The sequence below is a fragment of the Zosterops lateralis genome (genome assembly GCF_965231275.1).
Source record: "Zosterops lateralis genome assembly, chromosome: 4".
Lineage (NCBI taxonomy): Eukaryota > Metazoa > Chordata > Aves > Passeriformes > Zosteropidae > Zosterops > Zosterops lateralis.
This window is the reverse complement of record NC_139765.1, coordinates 25,624,486-25,646,832: the sequence shown is the minus strand read 5'-3', so window position 1 is coordinate 25,646,832 and position 22,347 is coordinate 25,624,486. Positions and strand designations below refer to the sequence as shown.

General features: G+C 40.3%; 2 protein-coding genes across 2 annotated transcripts in view; both read right to left on the bottom strand.

The window, feature by feature from the left end:
* PLBD1 (phospholipase B domain containing 1) overlaps positions 1-5,658 on the bottom strand; it is a 37,642-nt gene extending 31,984 nt beyond the window's left edge. Inside the window, exon 1 of the mRNA XM_083859737.1 lies at positions 5,565-5,658. Within this exon, the coding sequence (XP_083715863.1) occupies positions 5,565-5,643 (79 nt within the window). The 5' untranslated portion in view covers positions 5,644-5,658. The remainder of the gene's footprint in view (positions 1-5,564) is intronic.
* A 2,914-nt stretch (positions 5,659-8,572) lies between these two features.
* GUCY2C (guanylate cyclase 2C) overlaps positions 8,573-22,347 on the bottom strand; it is a gene marked incomplete at both ends in the record, with an annotated part of 43,947 nt that continues 30,172 nt past the window's right edge. Inside the window, 9 exons of the mRNA XM_083860602.1 lie at positions 8,573-8,747; positions 10,911-10,987; positions 11,615-11,709; positions 12,481-12,579; positions 13,495-13,669; positions 14,056-14,248; positions 15,634-15,792; positions 17,312-17,403; positions 18,157-18,245. Coding sequence (XP_083716728.1) covers positions 8,573-8,747; positions 10,911-10,987; positions 11,615-11,709; positions 12,481-12,579; positions 13,495-13,669; positions 14,056-14,248; positions 15,634-15,792; positions 17,312-17,403; positions 18,157-18,245 — 1,154 coding nt within the window. The remainder of the gene's footprint in view (positions 8,748-10,910; positions 10,988-11,614; positions 11,710-12,480; positions 12,580-13,494; positions 13,670-14,055; positions 14,249-15,633; positions 15,793-17,311; positions 17,404-18,156; positions 18,246-22,347) is intronic.

Genomic DNA, 22,347 nt, shown 5'->3' with positions numbered 1-22,347 from the left:
TAGCAAACTAGCTAGCAAAGTAGCTGAGCGTACACTCTGTCTCATCACCAAGGTCATCAAGGAAGATGATGACCAGTATCAACCACTGGCACAGACCACTTGCTGTTACCATCCTCCAGCTAGGCTTTGTACCACTGTGCACTAGGTCAGTCCTCATGATGTACTAGCGACACTTCTCATGGGAACAGAAAATGCACTGGCAGAACCAGAACTTTAGTAGCGAAAGAATTTTGCTTTTTCCACATTCTATGAAAATAAATTGTTACATGAATCTGTTTAGAGATTAAGTAGTTTCAGGGATTTGGAACACAGTGTTTAAAAACATGTTTTCATCTGCCAGGTACTGAGGCTATTTAAAGGACAGACATAACAGATTTTCAGTAACTCTTCAGGCAGCTAAGAGCTTAGTCTTCTGTTGTCTCCTTAACTATCTTCTAGTAATAGAAGTAGTAATTTCTACTTTAGGTTAAAACAAGACATGGGAATCACTCAGACTAAAAAATCTGTAAACAGAAGATAAGGGTCATCACTGATGAAAGCCAAAGACCACCTTACAAAGCTAAAGCTTACCCACCAAAAAAGTCAGGGAAAAGGAAGTTCTGGGGGGGGGGGGGGGGGGGGGGGGGGGCAGGGGGGTGATGCAAGGGGTCAGAGCAGAACACGACTCACCTGTCCAGCAGTAAATGGGAGGGCTGATTCCAGCCAAGAAGCCCATTGCAGGGCAGAGGAGAGACTACTTGCACAGTAAACAAAGATGTTGAGGAATGGATAAAAAGAGAAAGAACAAAGTAAGGCAAGCCATGACCATTTTTCCATCTCTTTAGGAGGCTGTGGAGAGGTGGCTAGAAGTCAAGAGGAACCAGGGCAGCTGCATATTGTCATTAGTACCTGCAAACTAAACAGGTATGTCAGAATATCTATTATCCAGAAACTGTGTCTGCCTAAAGCAAAACAGCTGTTGCTTTCCTTTAGGAAAAAAGTTGATGCCAAAGCTATACAGACGCATCTGACACAGGTACTCTTACACAGCAGGCTGCATTTCTTTGTTTTATGCTCTGCCAGAGCATGAACATGTAGAGCTATTTTCAAAATTCAGAGCAAACTTTTCAATTACCCCTGGAGTTTGCCCTGTGCCAACTTCTCTACATAACAAATTTAATTTGAGGAAAACCAGGACTCAAAGAGGATGAGAGGGAAGGGGAAACATTAATTACAGGATCATTTGGAACAAACTTTGAGAGGTCTTTAAAGAAATAGCATCAAGATAGCTGTTATAGTCTAACAACAATGCAGGAAAACACTATTTCCCATTACTGCATTACCTTTTGATTGACTCATTATCTCATTTCACCTTGCAGTTGGAGTTAAAACTACAAGCTTATAAACCTGTCTATACTACAATGTAAACAAAGCATTTCATGCCATCTAATCTGTTACAATTTTATTCTGTGTTCATCTAAATGAGCAGGACTGCCTTTGCCAAGAAAACCATCCAGAAGTATAAAACGGAATACAGATATACAAGAAGCATGTGCACATTTTCAATCAGTCGTGTTTGAGTTCTGAAACAGGAGCCTTCCTATTAAATAATATTGGCATTTCTACATTTATTTTTAGATGGTGAGGCAGGTGCCCTAGCACCTCTTATCCCAGCAGTCGTATTGGCCAATTTTTGCATATAAAACAATTGCAACGTCTCCATGAACCTACAAATCATCCTTTCATCATCAAAGTTAAGACTTCCAAGTGTTCAGCCTACTAGGACTGATGAATCAAAGACTATGACAATCTGTAACTATTCCACAACAGTGTTGTTTAGAATAACCTCAATAACACACCAAAGCACACCACTATCTACTGAGTCAAAATCCCAGGGGATAGGGTAGGACAGTGGAATCACCCTTCCCCTCCATGAGCCAGCCAGGAGAACTGCACAGCATCAGCAATGCAGAGTTTCCACCACAACCACCAAGGGGGTGGGAGAGAGACGTGGAGAAGTGCAGTGATAGAACAAGCCTGGAAAAAAGTTTCTTCTCCTTTCTGCAGACTTGGAGGAACCCACGCTCAAGCTGCCTGCTTTTAAAGACACATCAACCCTTCTGCCAAAGATAGATCCAGAAACAGGGACTATAGCTGGGAGAGTGCTGGAATTCCTATAGCAAGTGAGAAACATCTGCTTTTTGACAAAATTATTCCCTAAATAATGGAAAAAGGAACATATTTCAGCCAGGAATAGCAAGAACGAAATCTGTTCTCTGCCCTTTGGGCTCAGTACAGGCATTTCCAAAGTAATGTTAAAACTGGACATTGTCTTTTACTTGGTGGCAGCGGGGGAGTAGAAATACATACATGTGCATTAGAATATGAAAAGAGCATTTAAAGGAAATACTAAGATAGAGGAGTGACACAAGATGAAGGATGAGGAAAGCAGATGCTGAAGAGTACATGAAGGAATAGCAGGAATTTGCAATAAAAGAACAGAATTGACAAGGAAGATGAAAAATGAAAGAAAAGCACTATGGAAATGGCCCAAGACAATCTAACAAACAGGCTATTACTAATATTTATTAAATAAATTAGAGCTACCAAAATAACACCTGACATGGCTTAAGGACGCCAGTAAAATTTATTTGGCAATATGCAACAGCTGCTTTTCCTTATGCTTTTCCACCTATAAGTTGTTTTCAAAACATAGATGTATCAAGTTAGGTTACTGGACTTTATAATCAGAGAAATGAGTAGAACTCTTTTCCTTGCAGATGAAAGAACTACAAGGTCTGGGGGTGAGAAACAATATTTGTGTTCTTCCTTAGTCTGACAAACAAGCCAACTCACAAGCAAGGGAACACTGGTTAGTTCACATGTAACAAGCTAAATTAAAAATTGTGAGTATCTCCTAATAATACGAAAACTACTGGTTTCCTAAACTACTAATTTTACTAATTTAAGTACTAATTTTTTTCTGTGGCTTTCCAAATGTGAAGCTGGTTTTTTTGTAGAGGGGTTCTTCATAAATACTACCTATAAACTTTCTATAAAATAGGGAAGATATCACTCTCCTGTTTCACTGAAAACTAGTTTTGCATCACTTCAAAATACAAAAAAACCCCTAAACAACTAGAACAAAATCGCATATTTCATTTCAGTATACCCTCCCCTATAACTAATATTCAGTAGTAAAGATTATATTATCACAGTATAGCATTCATATGTTTCAGGTCAACCATAATAAGGGTGTTTCTGGTCAATTTTTTAATTTGAAAGTGCTTGACCTATTTTTCTATTAAAAATGTTATAGAATCATAGAATGCTAAGGCTTGGAAGTGACCTTAAAAATTATCTAATTACAATCTAATTCCAACCTCCCTACAACAGACAGGGTCACCTCTCACTAGTCCAGGCTGCTCAGGGCCCCATCCAACCTGGCCTTGAACATTTCCAGGGATGGAGCCTCCACAACTTACTTGGGCAACCTGTGCCAATGCCTCAACACCTCATGGAAAATAATTTCTTCCTATATCTAATCTCAGTCTGCCCTCTTTCAGTCTAAAACCACTGCCCCTTGTCCTGTCACCACATGGCCATATAAAAGGTCAATCTCCCTCCTTTTTATAAGCCTCCACCACCTACTAGAAGGCTGCAGTGAGGTCTCTCCAGAGCCTTCTCTTCTCCAGGCTGAACAAGCCCAGCTCCCTCAGCCTGTCTTTGTAGAAGTGCTCCATCCCTCTGATCATCTTTGTGGCACTCTTCTGATCCTGCCTATCCATGTCTTTATTTTTTTAGAAGCATCCTTTTAACTGTTTTTAAAAGGCTATATAACTCTAAAGAACAAGGGAGATTTCAATATATGATTACAATTGGAATCTATTACAAAACAAAAGTATTTCAGGGATTCTTTAGAGATTAGCTTAAACCACACAAGAAATTAACACAAAGCCCAGTAATTTTCAAATAAAGGAGTAAATGCTTTCTTGGTCTGCCTGAATATAAGCTATTTGTGCTTTCTATTCTACTGGCCTTAATTCATCCTATTTCCTCATGCATTTCAGGTCTAAGTAATTTTTCAATCTGCTTCCAACAGGCCTGTCATTATTTGAAGCCTAATCCCCTGAATTGTGCTTACACCAGTGAAAAGCAATATTCAAATGTGACCTATCAATTAAGAGTTTCAGTCTTGTATGGCTTTCATGTTCACAAGGAGACTTACTAGTAAAGCCTAGCAAATGCAGCAAATTTGCCAAAACAGTTATAGGTACCCAGTATAGGTCACCCAGAGGAAACAAATATAACCATTCAATAAGTAGCTTCACTAATCTCAGAGCACCTTGATTTAAGTCGTATTAAAAAACATTCTCTAGAAACATTTCCCAAAGTGTGTGATGAGTCATCTTCAAGGCATTCAAAATGCTAAAGAACAATGAACCAATTTAATAAAAACAAAAGAACAGAATATAGACAATTCACAATGTTGAAAACTACTTACTCTAATTAATAGCCTAAAAGCTATTTGCTCCTTTGTAGTTTTCTACCAGTAATTCAATTATGATGCTGGAAATCAGTGGGGCATTAGGTGGAACTACCTCATACCCTAAACTTCATTTCCTCTAGATAATTCACAGCTGACCCTTCCTTCCATCCTACCAACTGAAGTTTTTGCCAATCCAGGTAAAGTTTTAAAAGTATATCTGCAAGATGAGATAGGACTGCCCACAAAATTATATGGTCATAAAATTTTGCACACATTGAAACAGCTGTTACATGGATTTCTCCTTGGTTTGTAGCACTTAATACAATTAACTGGGAAATTCCTGGAAGATAAGCACCGAATGCAGCCCTTAAAACCTACAGAATTTATTGAAAGCAGCACAAGACCGAGATACTGCGTCCCTGCCCGAGGAAGAGCGGTTGGAACAAGATGATCCTTGTTTCTTCCAACCCAAACCATTCTGGGATTCTTATGAGTTCTGGCCGTGGCCGACACCCCCAAGGCAGCACCAGAACTCTGTTAAGTCACAAGTCGCAGCACGCTGTGGGCCACAGCTCCACAACGAAGTCTTCACCCGGAATGATTCACGTGCCGCCCCACGACATTGAAAACAAGCTCGGCTGGGAGCGCAAGGCAATTTCCCACCTGTTGGATCCCCGGTTTGAGTCCCCGCGCCCCTCCCGGGCGCCGGGGGATGATCAGAAGGCGCCGGTACCGAACGCCCACGAGGCGCCTCGGCCCGGCCGCCGGGGCACGAGGGGCTCCGGGGCAGACGGACCTGAACGCGGCCGGACCGGCTCGGCCTGCGGGTCCCGCCGTGGGGAGCGGGGGCCCGCCGTGGGGAGCGGGCCCCAGCGGCCTCGCACCCGCGTCCCGGGCAGCACGAGGAGGAGCCGCGGCTGCCACGGGCGGCGTGTGGCCTCTCCCCACCCCGAGAGACCCGCCCGGCCCGGGCCGCCCCTCTCGACCGCCCGGCAACCCCGGGGCTGCGGGCACTGGCGGGGCGGCCCCGCTGCCTCCTTTCGTCCCGCCCACCGCGGCGAGGGGGCTCTGGGCAGCCGCCCCCCGCCCGCCTCACCTGCGCGGCCGCCCGCCGCCGCCCACAGCAGGACGAGCGCCCAGCAGCAGCAGCGGCCCGCGCCGCCCGCCCGGGCCATGCCGCCGCTCCGCCGCCGGGAGCCGGGAGGCGGCGGGACTTTAAGAAGTTCCCTGGCTCAGGGCAGGTCTCGCCGCTGCCCCCGCCTCCTCCGGCGCCCGCCCCGGCCCGTGCTGGCGGTGGCCCTGCCGGGGACGGTTGCCGCCCGCGGCGGTCCTGGGACGTGTCTTTCCTGCCCCGGTGCGGGTTTGGAGACCCCAGGGCCTGGCTGAGGTGTGGGAATCGCTCCCGGCCGAGTCCGGTCCCGCAGGGTAGTGAAGGTGGGTCACCAGGCAGGAACCTGTGGGGCCCTGAGGATGATTAACCTAAAAGGGGCGAAGGTTTACCGAGAAACGCCTCCGAAAAGACACAAGAGGAGCTGGGCGATGCCTTGCCAAACTGTGCGGTTTTGCATCACGCGAAGGGCAGCTTTCAGCCCTGTTGGGAACAGCAGCTACTGTGTGTGTCCCAGCAGAAGAAATGAGGGACAGAACTTTTCCTGGAGTTTACAGATAGACACAACTTTCCGTGGGGTTTTCCTTTGCACCCGTGTTTCAGACCATTCTGGGGCACTGTTTTTTTTTGTCTCACCCGGTGTTGGATATTCTGCCATTATCCGAAAAGGGCTATTATTTGGACTTTGCGTTTCGGTGATTGTTTTAGACAGTTTGGATTTGACACCGGTGCCTGTAATAGCCTCATAGGATAAGGTCACATGCCAGCCAGTTCAGACCATGTAGCAAGCCTTGGCCTCAAGCCCAGGGTGAGGGCACTGTATCTCCAGGCTGCAGAGATCCTTCCATACCTATCACTGCTTTGCTCTGGGCTACTTTTCACTTAGAGAGAAGGAAAAAAACCAGCCATTCAAACCAGAAACCAGGATTTTTTAAAAGAGTAGTCAAAGTTGATTTTATTTTGATGTGTAGGTAAGAGATACGTGCAGGTACAGAATCATGTGAAAAAGAAATTACCAGAAGATGGGTCCATCAGTTCATTTCTAAGGTAACATTTTCTTTTCACAAAATGATACAAAATTTATTATCTGAAGAACACTGGAAAGATGAGGGCTACTGAAAACTAAGCGCTGCATAAACTAATTCTCTCAATGTCAGCAGACGTGTGCTCTAAAATAATTTATATCTCAGGGGTGTCAAGGATGAAACCCATAAAACTCTTTTTTAAAAAGAGAAGTTAGGTCACTTGTATCACTTCAAAGATCAGAACAGCTCTGCTTGGGGTAATCATAGTGGTCATCTTCAGGCTTGATGAATCCAGCACTTGTCACTACATTGCAGCTACACTTGCTTGTGAAACACTTGAGTGTTTCAGCTACAGCAACCAGAATAGCCCAGCAGTGCCCAGTAGAGAAGCAGTCACGCCCAAGAACCCAGACATAGAGAAAAGCTTGTTGATTGGCACTATGAGATAGGAAATAGCAGACTTTGTATTTTCATTGTACTCATACTCTTTTTAATACAAACCAGTTTTAGCACTTCAAGGGTTTGGGGTTTTGTTTTGTTGGGTTTTTTTTCTATCCTCATCCCAGTGAATGTTTCCATTAGAACATAGACAGAAGATGGTATAGTATTAATGCCAGTTTGAGTTTCATATTGGTTATATATAATGTGAAAGCTGTGGATACACACTTTCTGCTAGTTTTCTGTATCATGTTCTTGAGTGTAGGAATTTACATTTATTAGGTAAAAGTATAAGCCCTACAGAACTTTGTTTAATTTTTCCAGTAATCTTTGCACTTCAGATCTATTTACATCTACATTGTTCTTTTGACACGTGTGTGTGTTCATACAAAGCCAGCTTCTCTTAAAAAGAAAAAACAGAGGCAACTGGATTGCTCTCATTTAGTTCTTTTTATGTTGTTTAGTTGAGCAAGAATGCTGTTCAAAACTGTAAAATAATGATTTTGCACTAATTTTATTGTTTGAATGCTGACCAATATTTGACAATGGTGGAAGTAGTTCCACTTTGAAAGCCAAGAGTGCACAAAAGACTCTTGCAAAAGCAGATATTATTCATTCACTAGATATTATTTCTTCATATGAATGCTGATTTTCTTTTAAATGCAGCCCCTGTGCTTTTGTTGCTCTGGAAAGCTGTTTATTAATATCAGTGCCATGGTGTCAGTTGAAGAATGAGTCATCTGAGTAAAACCTGCTTGACTGCAAAACTGCATCCAAAAGTTGAATTGAAAAGGTCTGAGGTTAAGAAGTCCAGATAATTTTATTTCCTTAAATTCTGTTTCACTTCTGGTTTGGGGGCAGAAGCAGAAGTAGTGAAAAGGTATGAAAGTATCTTGTTTTGCAAGAATAACAGTTTCATTTTTCAGGCCCAGGCAATTCAGATAAACTTTAGAAACCATACTTCTGGAATAACCTCCCAATGTAAATAACAGAAGTGTTGTCTCTTGAACAAAGTCAGCTTGATTAAAGAAAACATGTGAAACACAGAGGAAAACAGCAGAAGAAACAAAATCGCAAGATATCCAGGTTTTACATATGATATGTTTAATTATATTTTCAAATATATTACACCAGATCTTTCTTCAAATAAAAATTACAGATTGGATACAACATCTAAAGATCATGACAAACTAAGGTTTTGCTGTGAATATTTTCAGAGGTGGATTATTGAACAGGCTAGCACAGTTTAAAAAAAAAACTAACTAAAACAAAACCCCCCACTATTTTCCAGACTCAAGTGCAAACACTTTAATTTACCCCAAATCATACTGCATGTGTTCTATCAAAGTCATCCAACAATTTCAATATTACAGTGAAGAGAGGTTTAATTTACTGATAGCAGGTCAGACGGTAAATAGGATGCTTGAAAAGGTGTTTTATTTTTCCTCTAACTGAGTCTATAAGCCTCCAGCCTCCACATGAAGTTGTCCAGAGAGTTGCTGCAGCTTTTTGAGTCACACTAGACATCCAGTTTTAAACATATGTGGTAAAATTCTCTGTGCTGACCAGTTGCAGGTATTCCAGGGTACCTGATCGGTAGCTACCTACCCGTGAAAGCTCCTGTGCCTTGGATCCTTCATTTTCCCTTTTCTGAAGACTATTGGTTATCATTTCTGCTAAATCATCTTGTAACTGCTGCTGATTCTCCCTAAAATCAACAGAATGGGGAAAAAAAATCAGTGATTCATATGGTTTTAGTGATCCTCAGGTCCCAGAGATTTTGAAACATTTCTATTCCCATGTTTTTCTTAATGACATTCACACACTACTGACAAAAACTGTGGGCACGACCAAATTCTGGTTCTGAATTTGGGAACAGAAGTCAGGATTTTCATGTGAGTTTTACAGATAGTATAGATCAGTGTCTTCGCACAAGAGGTCTGAGGAGCTGTGTCATTACTGACCTTTAAAAGTCATGATCACTTGCACGAAAAGGAAGACACAAATTAGAAGTAATCCTAACCAAGACAGGTTTTAGTTCTCAACACAGTTACTGGCACCAGGACTTTACATATTCAACTTCAAGTGGCCTTCGGTAATAGAGTTGCCAGTGTTTCAGAAGTTTCTTCAGTGTATTTAGCTTTTGCTGGAGTACCCCACATATGACAGTTTTTAAGGGGCAATTGTATGTGAGGAAGAGAAAACAAAAACATCACTGTGATCCAGCCCAAGAGGTACTTTTAATAGTACCTCTGAATTCCAGAAGATTGCCAATTCAATAATTCTGGTAGTCTCAACAGATCACATTATTTTTATAAAGGAGTTCTGAGTTTACAAAAGAGGTGTATCATGAGGTAGTCTTGACAGTATTTCCTGCTCAGCCCAAACACTTCTGCTTTCCATTTAAAAAATTGCAAAGGTCATGAGATTCTGTAGCAGATTAAAATTTTGATTATTTCTATTTTGCAAATGCCCTTAAAAAAACTCATATTCCACCTTATCTCTTCTTTTCTCTTAGGGAATAAATGGACAGAGAATTTTATTTGTGCAAAGGACACATTGTGTAAGACTCAAAACTTACAGTAGATGCAAGCTGTAGCATTTACTTATGTGTTTCAGGAGAAGGGATCCCCATGTATCTGGCAAACACCAATTTGCAATATCATTGCCTCAATTTGTAATGAAACACTGTCATTTCAAAGCAGATGGCAACAAATTCCCACTTAGTGAAGAGCGATTGTACACAGGTGTTTAGAGCAGAAAGTGAGGAACTTCCACATTTAGTGAGTTTGCAGGAAATAAAGAGGTACTCATATGCAAAATATACTAAAAAAATGCAACAAGTTATCCTGACTTCAGTTTTACAGTTGCTCAAAAACATCACTTCCACTATTGCTATATTTTATTCAATTCTAATGCAAAATGATGGCTCAGTTCCAGAACATGAACCTCATATTTTTTTTTCCTGATAACTTCTCTAAATGTTAGAAAGTAAGCGATTGTTTAATTTTTAAAGGCTTTATTCCTGTGCAGTTCTACAGTAACTTTGCCCACCTGTTGTAGCAGAATAGTGCTTGAAGTCCTGCAAGTTTCATTCCTCTTACAAATTCCTCAACAAGAGCTCACAGGTATAACATGGTATTACAGAGCTGCACACTGAGTTGGGGTTATCATCGTCCTGTAGTGTGACACACAGGTGCCACTAGGACTGAACTTTTGGGAATGTTAATGTTTCTAATTTTCCTGTCCATCTCTTGCTAATATTGCATCAGCAACTTGTCCTGTAAGTATTATACCCTTTCCAAGGCAAAGAACCTGCTAAACGTTTATACAGACGAACAACCTTCAGTGTATAATTCACTCTCCTGCCCTCCTCTCGGGGGCTTTAGCTAGCTCAGTTATTAGGAGGATTTGGAGAGAATTATACCAAGGACGAGGTGAGATCTCAGAAGAGGCCCTTTCCCCGGGACCTTTGTCACAGGCATTTATTCTTTGAAATTCCAGGGGGGAAAGAGATAGAACAAAGAAAGGGGAGGCAATTTATAGCCCCCCAGCTCAGGGAAGAGATAGCTGGACCACAGCCAATGGGGTCAAAGAAGGAAGGAAGGGTCACTCTAAGTGGTAAGGAACTCCAGGGAGTCAGAAGGGACAAACCATTCCCCTAGAGAATTACAACACTTCAGCACACACATAGTCCAATGTAATGAATATTTACATGTTTAAATGCATATACACTATTAAGCCTCTAACAATTGAAGGAAAATTCAGTGGTAATAAAAAATCCACAGCAAGTGCCAAGGAGCAACAATAAAGGCTAAAGTGCAAAGAATGGGAATTTCTCCTCCCTTTTCTTATAAAAAGACCATCTTACACAGAAGGAGGTGTTGGGAGATTGTATTTCTTGTCCTCAGTACCCGTCAACCAGTAGGTAATTTCTGTTCCTCTGCCCTAAATATATATGACAAAGAAGAGAGAGAGCACAGTTTTGGGATTAGAATGTAATTTCCTGTAGTTAATTTACTTAAATAATACTCTATTGCACATTGCTATGTTTGCGTTTCCTTCTTTTCAGTAACTGATGCTAACGACAAGGGATTACAAATTAGATGTGAGAAGAAGAATGGGGGAGATGCAGCTGCACACTCTCTTCCTTGTTCCATGACCTGAAACGCAAGTTGTAGGAGAGGTAGACTGTGCTGCCTGCCATCAACTCCTAAGGACAGACAAATGTAATAGATTGAGATATATGGATTGGTAGATATTGGAGCATTAACAAATTAACACTAGATTCAACTTCCCTTTCAGCAGATGACTTCACTCTACAATCTTCTGTTCTAAATGGTATGTTTCATTTATTTTCCACATCTTTATGTTGCTTTACTGTATGAGTTAGGGAGCTCTTCATTGCCTTCATTGTCCTTATAGAAGTGTCTTCAACCATTAGAGACTGCGATATCAGTTGATCAGTAAACCTTGTTCCCCAGCTGTTAATTAAGTTCTGGGGTACTCTCAGTTATACAATGCTTTTTACTATTCCTCTTCTTTGTGTTCATGCTTGCACATGGTAAAGGTTACCTTCAAGTACGTTTCTCCTCTCTCTTCATACTGGAATTGGCAGTCTGTTCTTTTCAGGATGTTAATTGTGGAACCGTTTACATGAATCCTTAAAGCTAAAAAAATAAAGAATGAAAGCTCAGCTTGGAAACATCTCACATGCATTAAGTAAATGTGAAAAGTGGTGCTATAATAGAAGCTCCTTCAATTGTTATCATCATAAATTCTGAGAGCCAATTTAAATGAGAAGCAATTATACTGCTGTATGAAAAATCTGACTCCACTATAGAGCATTTCCAAGCAGGAATAGCTGGTACAGCCCTTGATCTGAAATACAGGTGACAATGGTATCTGTAGCAGTTATATGTCAAAAGGGAAAAGAGTAATTGTGAGTGACCTACATAAGAGAATGCTCATGTGAAGACACTGAGCAGAAGGAGGAAAAACTGGCTCTTGCCACAGTTCCCTAATGGTGAAGTTGATGACATAATTGCTTCAACTTTAAATACACAGTCAGTATATTTACACAACAAAGCTGTAATACAATTCTAGGTCAAACTAAAATCTGTGGTTCATACAGTAAAATTAAATTCCAGACATATAAATATCGTATCTTCCAGAGGAACTCAGGCAGTGAACCAGCCTACAAATTCCCAGTTACCAAGGCTGAAGCATAAACAAGGAACAACTCTTCATTGCCCAGTGAAGTGCCCACTGTCACTTTCGACAATTAAATAATTGGTAATCAAAACAAATATGGCTTCTTTATCTTTAAAACTTCTGCAAGCTGCTAATAAATTGTTCTCAGCTGAAAACAGACACGTGGGTCACAAACTAACCAATAGCCTTTGGTCCTGTTACACTGACAGCTAAAATTAAATCCTTACGCAAGCCTGTGGATTCCATCCGTGAAGCTGTGTTTACTGTATCTCCAAACAAACAGTAACGAGGCATTTTTATTCCAACCACACCAGCTGCACATGGACCTAGAAATGGGATGCAGAGAGATAAAAAGGGTGAATCAAGAGACTTGATTTATTTGGGAGGTGTCTCACTGTTGCATAGCAGTGCAGTGCCTGGGGGAACTCGGCATTCCTCACCAAATGGCAATACTTTTTACCTCACTTCCACAGAATTTTGTGGTCTACCACTACAAAACAAGCCAAGCTCTGTTTTTCTGACATAATCCAATAAGATCGTAAAAAGGACACAGCTGCACAGTGTTAATTGTATGTAAGCACAATTTCTGTGCAGAAAAAAAGAAGTACATTTATTAACTGACAGGTTTGGAAGCAGGAGAAAAATAGAATAAGTTTCATTATGCAAGGGTGAACAGTGTTGCCTCAAGAGGCTTCCCAGTGCCTCAGTCACTTTCTCTGATGTGTTCCCCCCCGCCAGCAGCAGGTGTTGAGGTGGTTGAGGAATTTTCCGAAGTTGTTGTGCTATCTGGAGTTCCCCTTTGACAAAAAATATTTTATAGGTAAATTAAAACACTAAGTCCCACACAGACTCAACAAAAGTTTTGCTTCCAAAAGCACAAAACACAGGCTTGCATTTTTTGCCTAGATAAGCATAGCTGGCCATGACTGATCTCCACATCAGTCAGAGAGAAATAATCTGTCAAGGCTTATTTGATACAACTGGTTTAATCACACCAGGAACAGTGGCTGTTGCTCATCCTAGCTACTGACTTAGGCTGTGAATTAATTATTTCACTACACCAGGAGCAAAACAGTCACTTATTTACTTCTGTTACTCTTCTTCTATGAACACCTTTTTCAACCTGATTCTTCATGAGGAGGGCAATTGTGCATGGTGTATTACCAGATCTTGTATGGGTGTTAATTTTGTGCAAAACCAGGCAACAACATTGTTGCTGTTGATCCAGCACTACTGTGTACCAGAGTGAATTCCAATGCGAATCCAAACAGGCAGCCCTGGCAGATGTCTCAGTTCAAAAGATCCCATGAAGCTGAGGATGTCCAGAGCCATCATGGAGATGTCCACTGCATGCCGGTTGCCATTCCTCTTCGGTAAACCACTCACCACCATGTAAGCATCACCAATGGTCTCCACCTGGGGAAATAAAATCAGAACTCACTATTTCCAGACATAGAAAAGTACCTCTTTAGTTAAACACAGAAAGATTCTATCAGATCCTCTTGTTTATGACTAAACTATTTCTTTCCCTGAGAGCAGGATTATTAGTTTAAGGTAGCTGACACCATTTGGGTATATGAGTGTTTATAACTATACCCACCATTCCAATTAATGAATGTGTGACCACCTACTGTAGGAAATCTGGTATAAGTAGGCAGAGCAAAAGCATATTTAAATGAAGTAATCCTGATCTGTTCTTCTCTCTTTTGCATTGCTTGGAAGGCATATTCCCAAATCCACATCATGCAATTTGATTTGTGTGTCCACTGCTTGTAAATGAGCAGAAGTACAGAGGTAATCACCTTGTAAACATCATGATGGTCAAGAATGTGGTCAAAGTTCTTGTAGATATCATTAAGCATATCTACCACCTCCATAGGGGTGCTGTATTTGCAGAGCGTGGTGAAGCCAACAATGTCACTGAAGTAGATAGTGACTTCTTCAAACAGCTCTGGCTCTACCAGGCCTGTCTCCTTCAAAGACTTTACTACTGGCCTGTGGAAATAGAGAAGGCAGGAACACAGATGACTAGTGTTTACTATTAAAAGGTTTTCTTCATGCAACCCTATCACAGTATAACTTTCTGTGTAGGAAACATTAAATAGTTTGCTGAGAACTGCCATTGTAATCACATTTTAGATGCCCATAATGTCTTTCAGCCAGGGACCTCAAAGTACTTACAGACTTTCCAAATCCACGTGTGTGAATAGCCATGAGGAAACTGAGACACAGGCAACTGAGCTTCTTGGTTAAGGTCAGAAACAGGGATATTGAGTCACATTTAAAACTGAAATTTTGAACTTTCTGACATGTAGACCTATATTCTACCCATACAGTAAGTAAGAACAGACATTTTTTTTCTTTTTTCCCAGCACAGAAGTAATTTCATTATAATAATTACATCAACTCATCCTGATTTCAGATGAGATATCTTAGTCTAGTAATTTATGGAAGAAAAATTCAATACCATGACAGTCAATGTCTATTCAAGAGGGACCTTCTTTTCCTTGTAATTCTAAATTCAGGGAAATATCTGTTCCTAGTGGTGATATTAGAAGAGAGGAACTGAAAGGGACACAGAAAATAATAGGTTTTGCACAATGCTGTGTTCCATCTACAATGAAACAGTAACAGTGTGGTAGGAACAACAGAGTGGAAGGAGACATTAATTCCTTGTTGCACTGTCTATGCATCCAGATCATTCCTGATTTTCCCCAAAACTGGATTGAACAAACACTTTTGTGTGTGTGTGTGTGTGTGTGTGTGTGTGTGTGATCAGTCATAAAATCAATAACCTGACTACTGAAATGCCCTTGAAACTAGTAATGGCATACCAGGATAGTTTTACTATTCCAAATGTGTGGAATACCAAAATTACTGGTATTACCAATATTAGAATGTCAATAATACTTATTCTATAGCATACTCTGAAGAATCCATCTAATCCAGTACAGCCCAGCCAACCTCAGCTCCTCTCTTGCATTGCTAAACCCCAGCCTGAAGCTGGACTCCATTCCTGCTCTTCAGCTGAAGACACTCCTTCTAACCATCAAGGTGCTGGAGCAGAGCAGAGCTCTGTGATGTGAGATCACTGTAGATCTGTGCTCTCTGGAAGGCAGTAAAAGAGAGGCTTGTGCTGGAAAGGGGCATCCTGTGCATGAAGAAATGTTGAGATAATGAGATAATGGGTCCCAATACCATCTTGGCATGAAACTCTCTATAGGGTGGAGAGCTCAGGAACAGCTGCTGCTTCTTGCTTTCCTCGCAGGATTAGATTAGATGGAAAGAAAATAGAATATAAACATTAATCCTATCCCCTACTCTGCAAGAATCGGGTGTATGTAAATAAAATGCCAGTGAAAATCCTCCTGGCCAGTTACCTTGGAAGTAACATGAAATTAAGCCTGTCTGCTCTGTCTCTCTCTGCTTTATATAGCTCTGTCCTTTCTTCTACCAGATGTTCCAAGTTCCGGGAGTACAGCTGTAGACGCCGGATCAGGGTATCCATGTAGCTTTCATTGGTCTGGCCATAGAAATTACTGCAAATAACAGAATTACACAGGAGTAAAGAAGAAAGACTGATAGATGTACATTGTTAGGAGCAACTAAAAGGAGGCAAAAAAGCAACAGAAAACTCCAGTGTTTGACTTCCCTGTAGTTAGAACACAAAGTGCCTCAAGTGCATCATTCTTTTGCTTGCTTGGAGACCTTACATAGATGAATTGAAAGTCTGTAATCCACACTTGTCAGTTGGAACTGATAATTCTCAGAGCTCCCTTCAATCACCTAACCCTACTAATATTGTCAATTCCAGATTACTTTAGGTAATCCAGGAAGATTAATTTGTAAAAAGTAACTGAGAAGCTCAGATTCTAAGACAAAGCTAAAAATAATAGGTAGATAATTGTACATAGTGTACAAAATGTACATGATGTATCTAAAATAGGGACTTCAGCCAGAAGAATTAAGACTAATTTTACTCACAAAATCCTGCCGACTCAAGCCTACTCAAGCCTACTAACCCCTGGAAGCAGGAGCGTGGTAACATGAGCCACTCAAACCCCTTTTTGTCTGGGCAGCCTGCATGCACCAAAGCAGTCTGGAAGTAATTGGGACCAGGCTGACTAGAAGAGTCAGATTAGTATTGTATCCAACAGGACTTCTAAATCAGTTTTACTTTAAACAAATTTTGCATTATCTTAGACTCACTTGAGAAGAACACCATATTGCGTGTAACAAGAGGCAACCTCTTTGCTTATGTAGGATGGAGGGTTAGGAGCTGTACCTGGAAGCTTCTATACTCGGCTGTAGAAAGGTTATCCAGCTGATACATTCAGTTATGCATAGTACAACTGTCCTGCCCATGTAAAATGTAAAATGATGCTGTTGGGGTTTGTTGATGGGGAGAGCCTTAAAAACTGGGGAGCAATGTCCCAGGAGGAGTGATTAAAAGCTCACAGTTTGGTCATTGAAATAATTAATTCCAATAAAATTCTGCAGGAACAATGCAGCACTGTCCAGATGAAAGGCCTGTGTAACCCCACAGGGTTTATCCATCTCTGACCCTTATTTTTTTCCCACAATGTTTTACCACCAAAGCCCCGTAATTAATACTTCTTGTGAGTTACAACTCAACATTTCTAGTCAGCTTAATTTGGCACCATCCAAACTTTCAAATCATTCAAACATCTATGTGCATTAATTTACCAAAATTTAAATGACATGGGTCATCCAACTCTTGACTAGAGACAGAGAGGGAATACTTGATTGGCTTAAATCCCTAATTATCCAGCTTGCTACTTTCCTAATGCACCAGTTTGAGGTATGGTGATTGTCTCATCCTCACCAGCTAGTACATTGTACACAGGTGTATGTATACATAACATATGCACATGCTCACCTACTTTTCTGCCAAAGAATAAATGAGGATCTAAGTGAAGACACTAGGGTTTTCCACTGACTGACTCATAATCACATCAATTTACACATTTAAAAATATGAGCTTTCTAATAGAGGAGGAATTTGGAGCATCTTAAAAATAAAGCCTGTGCTGCTCACCTGAATATTTTAGCCAGGGTACTCTCAATTTTCTTAAAGTCAGGCCTTTTCTCTGGATCTTCCTCCCAGCAGCTCTTCACTAGTGTATATATCTTCAAACAAAAATTTAAGGAAAAGTATACCTGAGTAATGGATATAGACAGAGAGTAGTGCTAAACAGCACTAGTTCATTAGGGAATTTCTGGTTATTCTTGACTAGCAACATATTAAATTGTGTGACTAACTGTCTTGAACCTATAGTTAGAACACTCATTGCAGGCATCTTAACTCTGTGATGACTAGTGACATGATCTTAACTTGCCTTTCATTTGCAATATGCAAATGAAAGGCAAATAAATGGATCCTGTCTTGCAGACTGGTGTCAGACACAGTAACTGACATGGTGGTAAATGCTGCCATAATTATATTTCCAATATCCCGTGTTTGGGATTTTTCTGAAACTGGTGATTCAGCCAAGAAGAATGGGGTTGATTGCTGAATATGTGAATATCTACAATACAAACATTTTCACCTGAATGAGAAGCCACAGAGGCTATATCAGTGGAGAGAGATATACTTGAGAGGTATACTATACTATAATTCATCCCATCTCAAGGATATCTAAAATAGGTCAGAGGCGTGACACCATATAAGTGTCTGTTTCCTTCCAGTGAAATAATTTCCAGGAGTCATATTTCATATTGCTGGTAACAACTATAGAATGCAATTTCTTCCCACATGTTAAGGCATTTGGCATAAAATACATAACTTTCACCTTCCCATGAAGGAAGCCCAAACACAGGCTTTAGTTTGGCCAGGACTTCCACCTTTCACCCAGAAAATGGCTTCATTAATTATTAGCTTACTTCCATCTGTCTTTCTCCCACTGTTTCCAAGGTCAGGTCTGGCCGGAAAGGCTTTGCTCCTTTGCCACTCTCCACTCTGTAAAGTTTCTCTAATACACAAAAAAGATCAAAATTTTAAACAAAAAAGCATAAGAAGGGCACTGTGTATAACAGTCTATAATGTTACAAGGTGCCATGCAAACAGAAGTCTTGATGACAGTTCTCTCATTTTGATGTGAATTTCAACTTTGGAGCATTTCTAAATATATGGCACAAGACCAAAACAAATTGGCTCGAAAGCCCCTGAAAGCAAAATTAATAGAAATGTACATGAGTATTTATGGGTCACAGTAGACACGGTTATGGCATCTTCCCAAATGAATGTTGGGCATCATTAGTGTGCCTCTCAGCATGAAGTATAATTATAATAAAAAACAATGTGAAAAGCCCACTGCAACTTGATCAAAAGCATGGCGACATAACGCTGCTCCTTAGAGCAGTTCAAATCATCCTGCAGATGCTTACCTTCCTTAAAATTAAGCTATTAATATAAATGGGTTAAAAGCATTGCATTTGTTAACTCGTTTGTACTCCTAGTCATTAAACACATTCTATGAAGGTTATTTGGATTCTGAACACATCAAAATCAGGCTGCATTTGCACAACTCAATTTAAGCACAGTAAGAGAGAGCTAAAGCAAAAATATCTTCCTTTGTCTTTCTCCTGCAGACTTCAAAAATTCTAGGGGAAGGGGGGTGTTTAAAAAAGAGAAGTAATTTTTTACCTCTGAAGTAAAGGAAAATTGAAAGGTATCTGTGAATCAGAACAGATTATTTATTAATAATGTCTGATTATATTTGGGATACAATTTTACTGAAGGAAGTGTATAATGACATGAGAAAGGTTTGCAATTGCACTGGTCTAAGGCAGCTACAGATGCCTAAACATGCCCAATGTGCATCATCACCCCAAAATGATACAGAAGTTTCCAACTTTTTGGTACAGAAATTACACACTAGAGAAGGAGCAGAAAACTTGAGTTTCCTAAATGCTAAAGAGTGGAGAAACTGCTGAGAAGTCATCTGTGGGGTAGGTGCAGGAAAGTCTGTGTAGGGCTCATGTATGCAGGAGGAATGTGCTGGATTTCCATGCTTGGATATGCACCTGAGAGAGGAAGTAACAGCACCTATTAGCAATACTGCAATTAGTCAGTGGCAGAAAACAGTGAAACAAGGAGGTAGCTTGAATTGAGCATTGGTACACGGCAGATTTTACAGTCTTGAGCAGTGAATGAGGTGTTTCTGCAGAAGCTTGGAGGAACCTGACAGGGAACAGCTTCTTGCAGAGATGTCAGTGAAGAGGACTATGACCTACTTACTTCTACGCATTAGAAATCCAGTTCTGTATACCTGTAATGGGACTTCTTCTCTCTCATTAGCAGCAATATTATTGTACGTTAAGTTGATTGACACATATTTTCATGTTCAGAAAATTGGCTCACTGAGTAACTGAAAGTAGAGCTTCATTTTTCTAAGTTCGTGGATGAAGCTCAGGTATGGAGTTTGTTAAATAAGTCTTTTAAAGTCTGAACACAGTCTTTGCTGCTGTCATTTATGCGTGGAGAAGCAATTATATCAGTTGTCCTGAAATATCAATATCATGTCTTCTAATTTGCAGAGAGTAACTTCTGGTAGCCTAGCCATTGAAAGAATTTCTTTCATGACTTAAAAACCAAATTAATCTAACATACAACAGGGACATTTCTTTGTCCATTACCACTGACTCTAATTTAGTACTTTTCCCCCTCTTTTTCTCTTGGATATTTGTAAATTAATGGTCATCCCAAGTTTGAGCTACTGTCTTCCAAAGTCAGATGTTGCCACAAACAAAATGCAGAAGTGTTTGAATAAGTATGGTTCACTGTCTTGCTCATCTTGGCTAATGAATGAATCAGGCATTTAAATGAGGAGCCACTTCAGCAATATGTAATAAAACTAATTCCTTTCTGTTACATGAACTTCAATGAATTGATGAACATCTTTTACTCAAATTGCATAAACAAAAGTCAAGAATAATACCAGAAGCTATTAGACCAGCAATATGTATCTTAGGCATCTAATAATGCTTTTATAGAAAAAAAGGTTTGTGGAGAAAACAATCTCCTCACTGAATTGAAAATGGAAAATTTCAGCTGAAATTTACAAAGCAGATTATTTTTTTAAGTTACAGTGGATCCAGAATTACCAAATGGATTTCACACCTAGTATATTTATTGTTGTCTTACATGCTAATATGTAACCATCTCCAGCAACATCTCTTAAGTGCTGTTAGGTACCTAGCTTAGGTGCTACAAATTCTTTAAGCTGCATGGATTAACCTCATGCTGTTTGAAAGGGACAGTCTTTCCAAAAGGACAGAATACAGTGTTAAGACACAGGTCAAAGATAAAACAAGGAACCACTGTGACAGCCAGAGTCAAACACAGAGCAGTGAGGATGCCACCACATCTCGGAAAAGCCAGGAAACACTATGTCTGAGGCTAACTTAATAACCATTAATACAACACAGAAAAATTGCATCTGCTCAACAAGCAATTAAAAGAATGTAGTTTGCTATGGATTTGTTTTACAAGTCAAAATGAGCAAAGTAGGGCTTTACACTTTCTCCATGTTGGCAATATTTGTAAAGTTCTTGCATTCATAAGGATTGTGCCTGCCTCTTCCAAAGAAATGGGAATAGAAAGGCTTTATTTTCTCTTCCTTTTATTAAGCATGGAATCCTGAAGAGTTTGCTTTAAGGGGAACAGCCATTTCTAATCTCGTTTAGATCTACATTTATATTATAGAGTTGGTGATGTCAAAAACTGTGTTTCCCCAAATATGAACACAGATTTGTGATAATGTAGGATGATGAACATGCCCCAGAAATTTTTCTCAAATGTAACTCAGTAAAAGAGCTGTTAGGCTGTTGAGCTGCTGCTCTAGATGTTTTAACAAACGTGAGGCAGATCTAACAGAATGACTCAGAGGTAAAGGCAATGTCTAAATTTGTTGTTAGTAACTGTTGTTAGTCACTAGGAAAATCCCAAACCCACACATGTTTCTCTGTCAGTTCTAGTATATAATAATGCCTGGAATCTGGGAATTGGGATTGACTGGGCTGGATAGGGGTGGATATTGTCCTAGTTTTAGCTAGGGTAGTTAATTTTTTCTCAGAAACTCTTAGCATGTTTTGTTTTGAATTTGGAATAAGAATAGTGTTGATAACACTCTGATGTTTTGGTATTTTGCTAAGCTGTGTTTATCCTAAATCAAGGACTTTTTTTTTTTTTTAACTTGTCTCAGGTCCTCTGCCAGTGAGGGGGTACACAAAAGAAACTGGGAGAGAGCATTGCTGGTACAGGTGACCCAGACTGACCAAAGGGGTATTCCACACCAAAGAACATCATGCCTGGCATATAAACTGGTGGAAGTTACCTGGAAGGGAGGATTATCTGCGTTCAGGAAGGGGAGTCTGGTATCGGTCAGCAGGTACTGAGCAATTTCATTGTTCATCACTTGATTTTCCTTTACAATCATTATTACTATAATTTATCATTATTATTGTATTTTAAGTTATTTTCAATTATTTAATTGTTCTTATCTCGACCTATAATTTTTATTTTGATTCTCCTCCTCATTCCACGAGGGGGAAGGACAGTAGAGGTGGGGGTTGAGCAAGCAGCTACATGGTCATTAATTCCCAGCTGGGCTTAAAACCACAACAGCCACTCAAAAACAATGTCACAAACTGCACCATACAGGACTTTATAGATGCACTACAGGAGGAGATAAGTTTTCTGACAGAAGTTAAATTGCTAAAGTTAATTGTAACCACCTTGAATGAAGTCTGAATTGGCAGTTTTTAAATGCCAATATTCTTGTGTCATGCAGCTGAGTTTTTGTTGTTCTGTGTTGACAATGGTGATTTATGCTGCCTAAAATAAATGGCATATTACATGTTGCTTACAAGTCAAAATAAAAAACCTTAGAGGCCTTTAAATGTTACAGTAAGTCTGGACGGCATTGTATAATGTTAACTTCCGTAATGATTTGTTCCAGGTGAGAAGGGAACAAAAAGGGCAAGAAATCTCAATGCAAACTTTATTTACAGAAGTAGAGACACCTGCCCCCACAGTGAGATCCTTCAAACAGGCTCTTCAATCACCACACA